At 31.6% G+C, this 11,676-nt stretch overlaps 1 protein-coding gene across 1 annotated transcript; it reads right to left on the reverse strand.

The window, feature by feature from the left end:
• Window positions 1-1,578: 1,578 nt before the first annotated feature.
• LOC127086073 (WPP domain-interacting protein 2) lies at window positions 1,579-6,124 on the reverse strand. The gene is made up of 3 exons (XM_051026761.1): window positions 6,037-6,124; window positions 4,833-5,866; window positions 1,579-2,560 (listed from the first exon to the last, which is right to left on the reverse strand). Exons 2-3 carry the CDS (start codon window positions 5,830-5,832, stop codon window positions 1,842-1,844), a joined length of 1,719 nt encoding a protein of 572 aa, XP_050882718.1. The 5' UTR covers window positions 5,833-5,866; window positions 6,037-6,124; the 3' UTR covers window positions 1,579-1,841.
• Between the last annotated feature and the right edge of the window lie 5,552 nt (window positions 6,125-11,676).

Consider the following 11,676-nt stretch of genomic DNA (forward strand, 5'->3'; position numbering starts at 1 on the left):
TCACAGAGAATTCACAGTTATCCTTGTCTATGTTGATGATTTGGTATTAGAAGACAACTGATCTTGATGAAATCACCCACATTAAAACTCTCTTAGATAACAAGTCCAGCATCAAAGACTTAGGGGTATTAAAATACTTCTTAGGATTTGAAATTGCTAAAACTCATGATGGAATTTCACTCTCGATTTAATTCATGATGCAGGATTAATTGGAGCCAAACCTTGAAATACACCGATGCAACCACCCTTACAATTACACAAAATTTGATATATATAATAAATATTTCTTAATTGTGGTAGATGATGACAACAAATTTTGGTGGATCTACCTTGTGCAATATAAATCAATCTTTTATGACTCTTATTCAAACTCAATTTCATAAAATTGTCAAAACAGTAAGAACTGATAATAGTTCTGAATTCATCTTAAAATATTCAAATTTCTTGTGTTGAAGTTCCTCAACAAAACGGTGTTCAAGACTACACGTTTGACAAACCTTTACTACTAGAATGATCAAACTTGAACATCTGCATGTAAAATATTCGACAAATCTATACTACTATAATGACAAACTGAAACTGGTCATCTGAACTACACATTGGGCCACCATAACTTGTTTGTTCATGACTCGTTAACACATTACATTGTTTCCATTTTACCAACACATTTATCTTAGAGGTCGTTGAGAGGGAGAAAGATTTGATTTATCAAACCATCGATGTGATATATGATATTATGAAGAAAAAAACTAAAGCCAATTGTTGTTTGTGTTCCTTCAAAGATGATTTTATTTATTGTACATCACTAAAGGAGCTACATTTTGTATCTGGATAATTATATTTTATATAACATTTAAGAAACTTTATAGGAATATCCAAAAAGGCAGCAAGCACACACGACTCGCAAGTAAGTAATAGTTTTGACATTTTCAATACAACAAGGACAGGACAGGTAGGAGAAACACTTGTGGGATAAACTTAATTGGAAGAGACTTATCAAATTTGTCTTCCCATTTAAAAATCTTTTTTACTTTGGTATTTTCTTGATTTAAAAATAATGATGTGACATATTTAAACAACATGACGTACGATATTATAATAGAATAATTATCAAAGAAATTACAAGAAAATCATCTAAAAATTTAGTTTTATATTCAAAAAGTAGTTGCTTTTCAAACTAAATTAATGATATCTAAGTTTTAGTTTTATATTCAAAAAGTTGTTATTGTTAAAACTAAATTAATGATATGTAAATAATTAATCAATCAAAATAATTTTCATATTAGAGAAATCAATTTCATAAGCAGATGAAAACAGAGAAACAAAAACTATAACCAAAGATGATGAAATTTGTATAGTCCGGCTGATTTTGACATAATTCTATAATCCGAACCTATATTTTACCAAAACTTCACTTAACCAATTAGAATTTCACAACAGATTCTGAAATCTGAGCATGATATTCTGAGCATTTACTCAATAATTAGAGTTCATAGTTTCTATTCTGAGCATTTACTCAATAATTAGAGTTCATAGTTTCTATAAAACCTTGCACAAATCAAATTCAAAAACATGGTATAATCGAAACGTACGATTGTGAGTCATTTATTTGAATCTCACTTATAAATTTCTAACATAACAAGTGTCTTTCCCAAACTCAAATTACAGTGAATTATTTAAGGTAGTGAACAAAACAAGGAGAGTAAATGCACATTTCTCCCCCTACCCTGAAAAAGAAGGGTAAGTTCTATATAACAAGGAAATTTTACATTAAAGATCAACAACAAAAAAAAAAAAAAAAAGCTTTAGAGAATACACAAAATGATCCTAATATTGCAGGCTTAAGTGGGTACAACAAGCTCAGAATTGAGAGATAACTCTGACACAAGAAACCAAAAGAACAAGATTAACATAGTGAACTGTAGGAAAAGACAAAATGACACCTTACATACTCTTTTCTGCAGCACAAACGATTCCTCGATTACTAAACTATCGCCGCAATATTTTTCCAACTCTTCTGCTTTGTTTTTGAGAACTGAAGCCCTACCCTCCGCATCTACGAGCTTGTTTAGAACCTGTGATTGATTTTCGGAGAGTTTCTCTTGTTCTTCCAATAATGTATATTGTGAATCTGTTACAGCTTTACAGTTCTGTATCACCTTTGTAATGGCCAGGTATTCAACTTCAGCTTCAATTTTCTGCATAAAAAGCCCCTCGACCTCGTACTCGACTTCTCTATATTTTTCCTCCGATAAACCTACGGTGTTGGCAGATACTTCTTTGGGAAAATTACCACTGCTCAAGGCTGTTTCAAGTTCAACAATCCTTGAATCTTTCCCAGCAAGCACACCTTGTAACTCCTTTAGCTTGCTTTCCAAAAGGTTAACCTGTTGTGTCAAACTCGATATCTGAAACTCCAAGGAACTTGAAGCAGCTTGTTTGATTTCTTCTGCACTAGAGTGACCAAGATCAACAGTAGTGATACCAGCAGATGTGCTGATAGCTGAGTCGTCATCTGGTGAGACAAGTTCAGTACCGATATCCCTGAATTTCTGGACTTCTGCAAGAGCACACACAAATTGGTTATCAGCAATGGCACATTGTCACATACCAGACAAGAAGGAACTTCATTCAACTATAAAAATTAAAAGAAAACACTGTTCCTTTATATAAAAAATATTCAATAAACTACTTTCAGCATGTTAACAAACTTAAATTAGCTAACAAAAAGCTTAAAATATAAGTTTATTAAAAAATCAGTAAAACACAAGTTGGCCAAGTTATATCCCAAGACTTATGCATAGCAATGTTGTATCTCCTAAGTCAATGGATATACTTTTTAAGAGGATTGATTTTGCCATACAAAAAAGGTAGTGGCGCAGCTTGTTGCCGATTGTCTTCTATTTCTGTATAAACTTTATTATATATGACAGCTTGTCCTCATATTGAGCCAAAAAAGTTACTGGATTTAATAATGTAATTAGAGACGGATTTAAATTTTTGTAGTCTCGAATTCATACATTATTAAATTTAGTAAACCAAATTAAAGGGCCTGTTGAGTTAATATGAAAATTGACTTATATTACAACCAATTGGCCAAGAAAAATTTGCTGATCTTGAAGTCATGTGATTTCTGATTAAGTAATAAACAAAGTCTCAATGTACAAAGACAAAAGAAGAATGTTTTGAAAAGAAAACAGAAAAAAAATAAAGATCCTACAAAAATAAATAAAATGCAAATGTTAATTTTCCTCAATTCACAAAGGGAGAATGAGCTTAGCAGATAGATTCCTTCAATGATTTCCAAAAATTCACTTTCATTCCTTTCTACCTCTTCTTACTCATCAACCCTACACTCTCCCTTTCACCATTCTCCCATTCATCAACCATATCTCCACCTTCACCACCATCACCATTACCACCATCACCATTGTCATCCTCCCTCATTGTCATCCTCCCTCATTCTATCGTCCCCGTACTTAATTTCATGAATCCCCCCTTCTTCTCTGCAAATTTCCTAGTGACTCCAATCCTTCTTCTCCTGCACAGCCTCGACATCCCTAAATCCATTGATTTTCAAATTCACATCCACATGGCACACCATTGCAAACAGGTTGGACCATGAAGGTGAAGGTGGTGGAGACACTACTGACGCCGTTGGAGATTTGAGCAAGCAATTGAAAGGCAAAAGGGGCAAGATCCAGTGGAATGGGTTTAGATTAGATCTGGTATGATCTCTTCATCTATCGGTTAAATGTTGTGTACCGTGTACAGCCTAAGTGGCTTGTGTACGCTAGCAATCGCCTAATTCTTAATACTATTTTATCTTGTATTAGCACTCATCCAATGCAGCATTCTCATTTCTGTAACATTGATCTTTCTCTAGTAGCTTTTTACTGCCCAACATTTTAGTTCAATACTTTCATATCATATCACTAATTCCACCTCAAACATTGCTCTATTTCTACCATCTTACTTTGATCTTATGATTGGCATTACCCTCTATCTCCTTGTCAATTCATCACATTAAAAATCAAATAATTACATCTATCTTAAATTACAATCTATTCTCTACAAATTACATGCAAAATGCAACAATTACATCTATCTTAAATTTTTCAACATTCAACATTTGAAAACAGGGAAATAAATTGCTAGAGAAATTTTCCAAGGGGCTCATTTTTCATGTCATTCTATAAAATCCCCAAACATAGATCTAAATATGCAGGACAACAGTTTGAAATCTAAACTTGTCGGATCACTTTATTAATCAAGTCATCCAAAATATTACAAGGTAGACTACATTAGGCCATCATGATTTAAGGATCTAAAAAAATAAAAGTTGAAAAGGAGTTGAAAAGGAGAAACAAAAAAATGAGGAATTAAGCCTAAGGTATTAGTGAGGTAAGAGTAGACCATCACCAATTAGGTATATGCATAAGATATTTGTATTTCAAGCAACAACTTTATGCAGTAGCATGAGCTCAAGGAATCAAACCAAACTGATTAAACAGGGCCAAATGCATGGTTTGGCTTAACACGATAAAAAGAAGAAGGTTTAAACAACTATGGAGTTTAAGCCAGGCCAATTATATATTAGGTTAGTTCATGCACTTCTATCTGCCAAGCTAGCAGCCTTATTGACAGTTGAATTGAATCTTGGAGCGAAATCCAATGGTCAACAAACTGATGATAAGGTAATATCTGTTACATAAATTTTCTCAAGGATTATAACGCCAGAATATAGCAATCTCAGTCGCAAATTAGCAAGAAGCATTATATTTAGAGCTTCACATAAAAATAAAACATATCAGAGAATAGGACGGACAAACCTTCTTCGAGTGCCTCCTGGACAGCCTGAAGGCTCCTTATAGACTCAATTAAAGGATCTTCAATGCTAGTAGATTGGTTGTTGTTACCATTTTTATCTTCAGGACCATTCCAAGACAGATTTGCCGCTGAATTCTCCGGTAGAAGATCTTCTTCTTCACCATTTTCATTGTCATAACCGGTTTCATCTCCCTTAGTGAAATGTTCATTAGTGTGAGCTTCGCCACTGTTACCTCCACCATACACATGGGCCTTACCACTATGTTTTCCGTTACTATTGATCGTAAAGACGCCATGCTTATAGTTGGATCTTGAATCAGATTCCATACTACTGGAAATAGAATTCTCCTTCTCAATCAAAACTCTTCCACCTGGTTTCATAGAGCTCTCAGTCCGCCCCTTTCCTTGATAAACCTTTGGAGCTGAGTTAACCAAATTCTTTGAACTCGTATTCCTACTAGTACTACCACGGTTTTTCTCGTGCTTCACCTTCGGCTCACTAGCTGCCGTAGAAGACTTACTACTCCGATCCTCACTATTCTCAGAATCAGTCCCAACAACAAACCCAGATCCAACCGCATATCTAGAATCCGAACTAGAACCCCGGATCGCATACCCATCAGAAAACACTACATTCCCAAACGCATTCGAAGATCCATCGTTTTTCTCCTTAACACCGCGCAGATTTTCACTCAAATTGACATTTCCAGACCCCGATAACCCCCTCTTCAACACTTTACTGGAATCATCAGCACTGGAATTATGATCCCTAACAATGTTCCTCTTAATTCTCTTCCATTTCTTCAACCCAACCCCTTTTCTTTGTGTCTCTTTAGAATTAAGAGGTTCCGGACTACCCAACTCAACAACAACTCCCTCTTGATCCGGCTTAACACCGAAATTCCCATCAAATTCAAACCCTAATTTTGAATCATCACCCTTTGTTCCATTTTCACCGTGATTCAGTTCATTCTCTTCCACCGATTCACTTCCCAAATCCATATTCCAATTCCAATTTCAACTTCTGTAGCTAAATCTGAAAACAGAGATCAAATCCCAAATTAATTGAACTTGAAGAAACAGATCAAATGAAATTTCACTTCAAAATTGTATAAAATTAAAAATTAAAAATAATTATGATTGGAACAAAAAAAATGGAATGAGAGAGAAAAAGAAGAAGATCTATGAATAAATGTAAATCATCACCTTCATAAATGAAGCGTTGGATTGGACATCGGAACCCTAAGATTTGGGATTTTGATGGATTTGCGACTTTACAGGTTGAGAAAGAACCAAGGCAAAAAAGAATATAAATAATATTTAACAAATAAATACAACGAGCTTTCAATTATTATTGTAATAATATTTTTTTTAATAAAAATTAAAAATGATCTAAAATAGATTTTAAATATAACTTTTTGGATGCAAAATTAATCTAATTTAAAACTAATTTTTCAGATCGCAAAATCAATCCTTTTAAAATTTATAATTTTAAAAGATACAATATTTTTGTTCATAAATTTTTAAACTCCGTAAAAAATATATATATATAAACAATTTTAAATATTGATGTGACTAGATTTTAGAAAATAAAATATTTTCAGATTCAAATATTTATTACTTATAAATTTTTATTAATTGCTTGCTTTTGAACTACTAATTAAAAATACAATTCAATTTAATTCAATAATAATTTTTTTATTGATTTTTTTAATATTTACCATAAAAACATATATTCAAAAATTATCAAAAAATTATCATAAAAAATATAATATAACATATTAAAAATTAATATTACCCAATAATAATTGTCGATGACACTAAAAATATATGATTAAGTAAAATATAGATTAAATCAAAATAATAAGTAATATTCAAAATTTCAAAAACTAATTAAAAATTTTGTTAACAAAACTAATAAATAATTAAAACCATATGAATGTGTTTTTTTTTTAATTTTTGATCAATTTATGCCCATTTATTTTATTTTATTTTAAATAATTTTTATAGTGTAACATAATTTTGTGTAAGAATATTTATAAAAAAAACTTTATATAAAAATTTCAATTGAAAATCTAATTTGAGTAGTTATTTTTAAAATATTATTTTAAATATTTTATTATTTTATTAAAAAAAATTAAATATTAAAATTTTAAAAAATTATTTAATTTTAAAGTTATTTCAAATAATTTTTTATAAAAAATCATTTTTAAGATATAAATTTTTGAAAAAATTCCGATCTCAACTATATTTTGATTTTCAATAATATAGTGTTATGTTATAGGATGTCAAAATTTATTTTTTAATTTAAAAAAATTAATATAAAAAAACTTATAATATTTTATAAAACAATATTATAAAATTTATTTTAAAAATATATATATATCATTTTTTTTAAAACTAAGCGCTTTCAATTTAAATCAATTTTCAGGAAAGGGATTTAAAAAATATGTTCCCAATTTGAAACATAATCAAATGTTCAATAATCATTCTTAACAAAATTTCAAAGTATTATGAAAAAGTGATAATGTTGAAAATTACACATGTTACTTCATGTTACCTAATTATTCTTGTACAATAATAATAACTAGAATATTATTATACAACTATTGTAGTTGTTTATTTAGGTATACAAGTTAATTAAATAATTTGTTTTATTAAGCCTAAATAGTTGCTTAACTAAACTATGATTTGATATATTTAAATATATAGAAATTCCAAAATCATGAATGAAAAATAAAAAGTAGCATAGAAAATGGAAGATTCTTCCACTATGGATTTGTGTTTGTTAATGATTACACCCATAAGCTTCTTCAACCACATTTTCGGTCTATGACTTTTCCATTTTAATATATTATACCATTTCAACCTTTTCCATTTTTTTAGCCACTACTCTTTCTTAAAAGCAATCATATATCTTAGTATTTGCTTAATCTTATTATATTGAATTAATGGGAGTTATTCTTTCGATCTTCCTTAGAATAATGTTTTGTTTGCAGAGTTAATGGGAGTTATCCTTGTTATGGAACATGTTTTGAGACAAAATTGGAATATATTTTGGTTAGAGATGGATTCTAAATTTGTTGTGTTTGTTTTCAGTAAACTATCTATAATTGTTAAGGAATGGATGAGACGTCATTACTCAAGTTTTTCGTAATACTTATTTTTTGACAACTCAGATTTATAGAGAAAGAAATCATTCTGCGGATAAGCCAGCTAATTTAGGTTTATGCAACTTTTTCGTGGTGGAATGGAATACACATCAATGTAGTTATGGCACCCCGAAATCTATTTTGCATATATTCTCGTGAGCTTCTTCATTATGAGGAGTAGCTAGGAAATATTGGTCCTTAAAATGCCTCACAATATTCAAATAGGCCTTGAAATACCTGATACCCTGCCTTAGAGAAATCAAGCATTGACCTCACGCGTGATGAGTTTAGTTGTGTTAGGCCTTGAATATATGGAAGAATATCCTCAGGTTGGGACACTTTTATTATACTCAAACCAATGTTGGAAGACCTTGATGTACGCCTAACTCATCGGGTGCAGTAAGGAAGGAGAAATCATTAATTGGTTCAGCATGCCTACCTTAAAGTCATTGAAAAAAATATGGAATACAATTAAATAGAAGGCTTAATATCCTTTTTGGTCCTGTATATTAACCTCGGGGTTCATTTTGGTCCATTCACTTAAAAAGTTCCATATGAGTCTCTTAACTCTTCAAAATGTATCATGTTAGTCTTTTCCGTCTAATTAGCAATGGAAAATTCAGAAATTGGTCGCTAATTAGATAAATAGGACTAACATGGTACATTTTTAAGAATTAAGGGATCAATATGAACCTTTTTTAAGTTAAGGGATCAAAATGAATCCTAAGGTAACATACAAGACCAAAAAGGGTATTAAACATGAATAGAATAAGCACTCATGAAAGACAATGATACAATCGTCATATCTACTACATATCTTATTATCTGCATCCGGAGGAAACACTCTCAATCCTATGAAGTTCTTACTTCAGTAAAAGCATGGTTCAAACCATTCCAAATAGCAAAGGTAGAGACGGTATCTAACTTCTCTGGATCTATCAAATCTACTGATATATCTCATTCTTCCTTCCTTCACATGGTTGATGTTACCTCAATTGAAATGAATTATGCCAAAAGGAAGAAAAATGTCAAATAAGGAACTTAAATCAAGTTCAAACTTAAATCCAACACTTTTTTCAATGTACGCCCATGGCGGGGAAATTAATTGAAGACAAAGTAAGAGTGTTTGAAATCCTAGCAAAGAATTTAAAGCGACTAAAAAACAAAGAGAAAGCTTAAGTATTACCTTTGAAATAAGCGAAGGTGTGGATTCGCGTGTTGAAGAGGTGATGCAAATAGACCAAAAATGAAGACATGCCTAGAAAGTGTGACAGTGGGGGAGAAAGCTACAAGCGAAGAAGAAGAAGAATAGTTTCTTGAATTCCACAAGTGGTAAAAGAAGGAAAGTGGTAAGTTAGAAGGTTTTTATGTGTATCGTCATTGTGACTAGTCGCACAATTTCCTATGTCGAGAAGTAGGAAATATCCTACCAAGAGTCCAGATTCCCTCAAAAACTATTCAAAAGCACTTAGGTGTCCTAGGACAAAAAGAAAGTCATTACTGACAAGTTAGGAACATGTGTCAAGACCTTTTTGGGAAACATCATATATTGTGAGAAAAAAGACTTAATGCATTTGTTCCCAACTCCAATAGTGACGTCTCATCAAGATTATTCACTTACCTTAGTCGACATCTGATCTAGGAGTGTACACGGCAAAATCCTTATCTTGCATAAAGTAAAAGGCACATAGGCAAGAATAAAGGAGCAAACGTGAGAAACAGATGTCCCTTATTCTCACCAAAAGTAGATAACTTCATCCTCTTATGTATCACTCACCGTTCAGATCAATCAGATGGTTATTCGAATAACGTGTTGAGCCCCTCGCGAGTGGCTTTAATCGCTTCCAACATATAAAGAGATAAGTGTGTCATTCTCAAATATTAAAATTCAATCTCACTATCACATTACTTTGATTCTTTCACTGATTTTGGCATTGTAGTGCTAAACTTGTAGGTCTGTCTCACGTCGTCATACTGGAAGTTCAGTGCATCTTTTCATTTTCATGATATATCTCACTGATTCAACAACAATTCTAGTTCTAGGTTGGAGCATAATTATGTGTGAACACGATCACTATGGCTCCCACTTCAAAGGGGTTTTCATAAATTTGATATATACATTGTGACCAGTATTATTAAAATCTCTAGGTTTTTTGTGAAAATAATATATACATTCTTTTTTAAATGAAAGCCTCAAACTCTCCATATTATGCCCAATCATTTTATTCCATTTCGCAATATGAAGTCTGAAAAAGAAAAAGGGGCGACGACTCATTTAGTTGGGAGATAACGTACTACAAGGACTGTTGTTGTATTAGAAAATCTAAATTTCATAATGTTAAAGACTCTTTAAAAGCCTAGATACTTATCCACTAGGGTTTTGTTTCATTTTTTTAAAATTATTTTTCTAATGTAACATATTTTTGTTTTAAAAAATTCACAAAAATTTAAAATAGAAAATTAGTTTAAATATTTATTCTTATTATTTATGCATTTCATCCTTTTGCTATATTTTTTTATATCAAAATTTAAAAAAAAATCACTTAATTTTTTTTTTGAATAAAAAGATTTTACTAAATCTAAAAAAAATACTACAACTCAAAAAAGTGATCCAACGATCCAGCTAAAAAACACCAAAACAAACAACAACAACTAAAACCTAAGAAAGCATAAATTGGCTATTATAGTGCCTAAGGTAGGTCTAGTCCAACACCTATAGACTAAAACATCAATGATTCTAGAGCCAATGGTATTTAGTTCAATTTTTTATCCAAAGCAATGTTGATTTCTAGACTCTAGGTTGCATACACCATCTTCGCAAATTCACATTTAATTGTCTTTGATCTCCATCCTTTACCCTTTACTATTAGTCATCAACCACACCAACTACTCATTACAACCAAGAGGATTATGATTAATGTGGAGCCAATTCAAAACATAGGACCAAATGCTCTTCATGGCATGACAGGAAAACAATAAATGTTGAAGCGTTTCTTCACTCTTACAAAAGCAACAACTATCATGATCAATCATTCCAAATCAATGTAATTTATCCTTAGTAGAAAGTTTGCCATTACAAGCCATCTACAACACAAATAAAGTTTGTGGCCTGACTGGATTGGCAAACCAGATTTTTCACCAGATGACCTGCATAATATCCGTTCTAATCGCTTTGTAAATGGGCATGGTAGAAACGAATTGTTACTTCAAAATACGCTCTTAGTCTTGATTGGGAATAACCTTTTTTCTCTGCTTAAAGATAGATTTCATTATCTAAGACCAATTACTTTTCGCAGATATTTCCATAAGATCATTCCCTTTAATATAGTAACGATGGATCCATTTGATCCAAAGACTATCAACTTTGCCACTAAGGTTCCAAAGAAGCTTGAGGAGGTTGGCTTTATTCCAATCCTCAATAGCTATAGTATTCAAGCCACCTTGGTTTTTCCTGTTATAGATTTTCTTCCAAGAAATAGGGGATTTCCTAGAGATGTCACCATTATCTGACCCAAAAAACGAGCGACAAACGACATTCACCTGCTTGACGATCCCCTTGCCTTAAACCTCTTCCAGCTTTTAAAATTCTAGTGTAATTTCCATTAATACAATATTTGTAGTTGACAGTTTCCACACTAAGAAGGTTCCATCTAATAAATTTGGGAGGGAAACTCAATTCCGCCATAATGCTTTC

This window comes from Lathyrus oleraceus, chromosome 5, assembly GCF_024323335.1.
Source record: "Lathyrus oleraceus cultivar Zhongwan6 chromosome 5, CAAS_Psat_ZW6_1.0, whole genome shotgun sequence".
In the NCBI taxonomy this organism is placed as follows: Eukaryota; Viridiplantae; Streptophyta; class Magnoliopsida; order Fabales; family Fabaceae; genus Lathyrus; species Lathyrus oleraceus.

Coding starts and splice junctions, on each gene's coding strand:
- LOC127086073 (XM_051026761.1), bottom strand. CDS start 5,832: ATGGATTTGGGAAGTGAATCGGTGGAAGAGAATGAACTGAATCACGGT. Junction 2,561..4,832: donor CCAGGAGGCACTCGAAGAAG/GTTTGTCCGTCC, acceptor GTGCTCTTGCAG/AAGTCCAGAAATTCAGGGAT.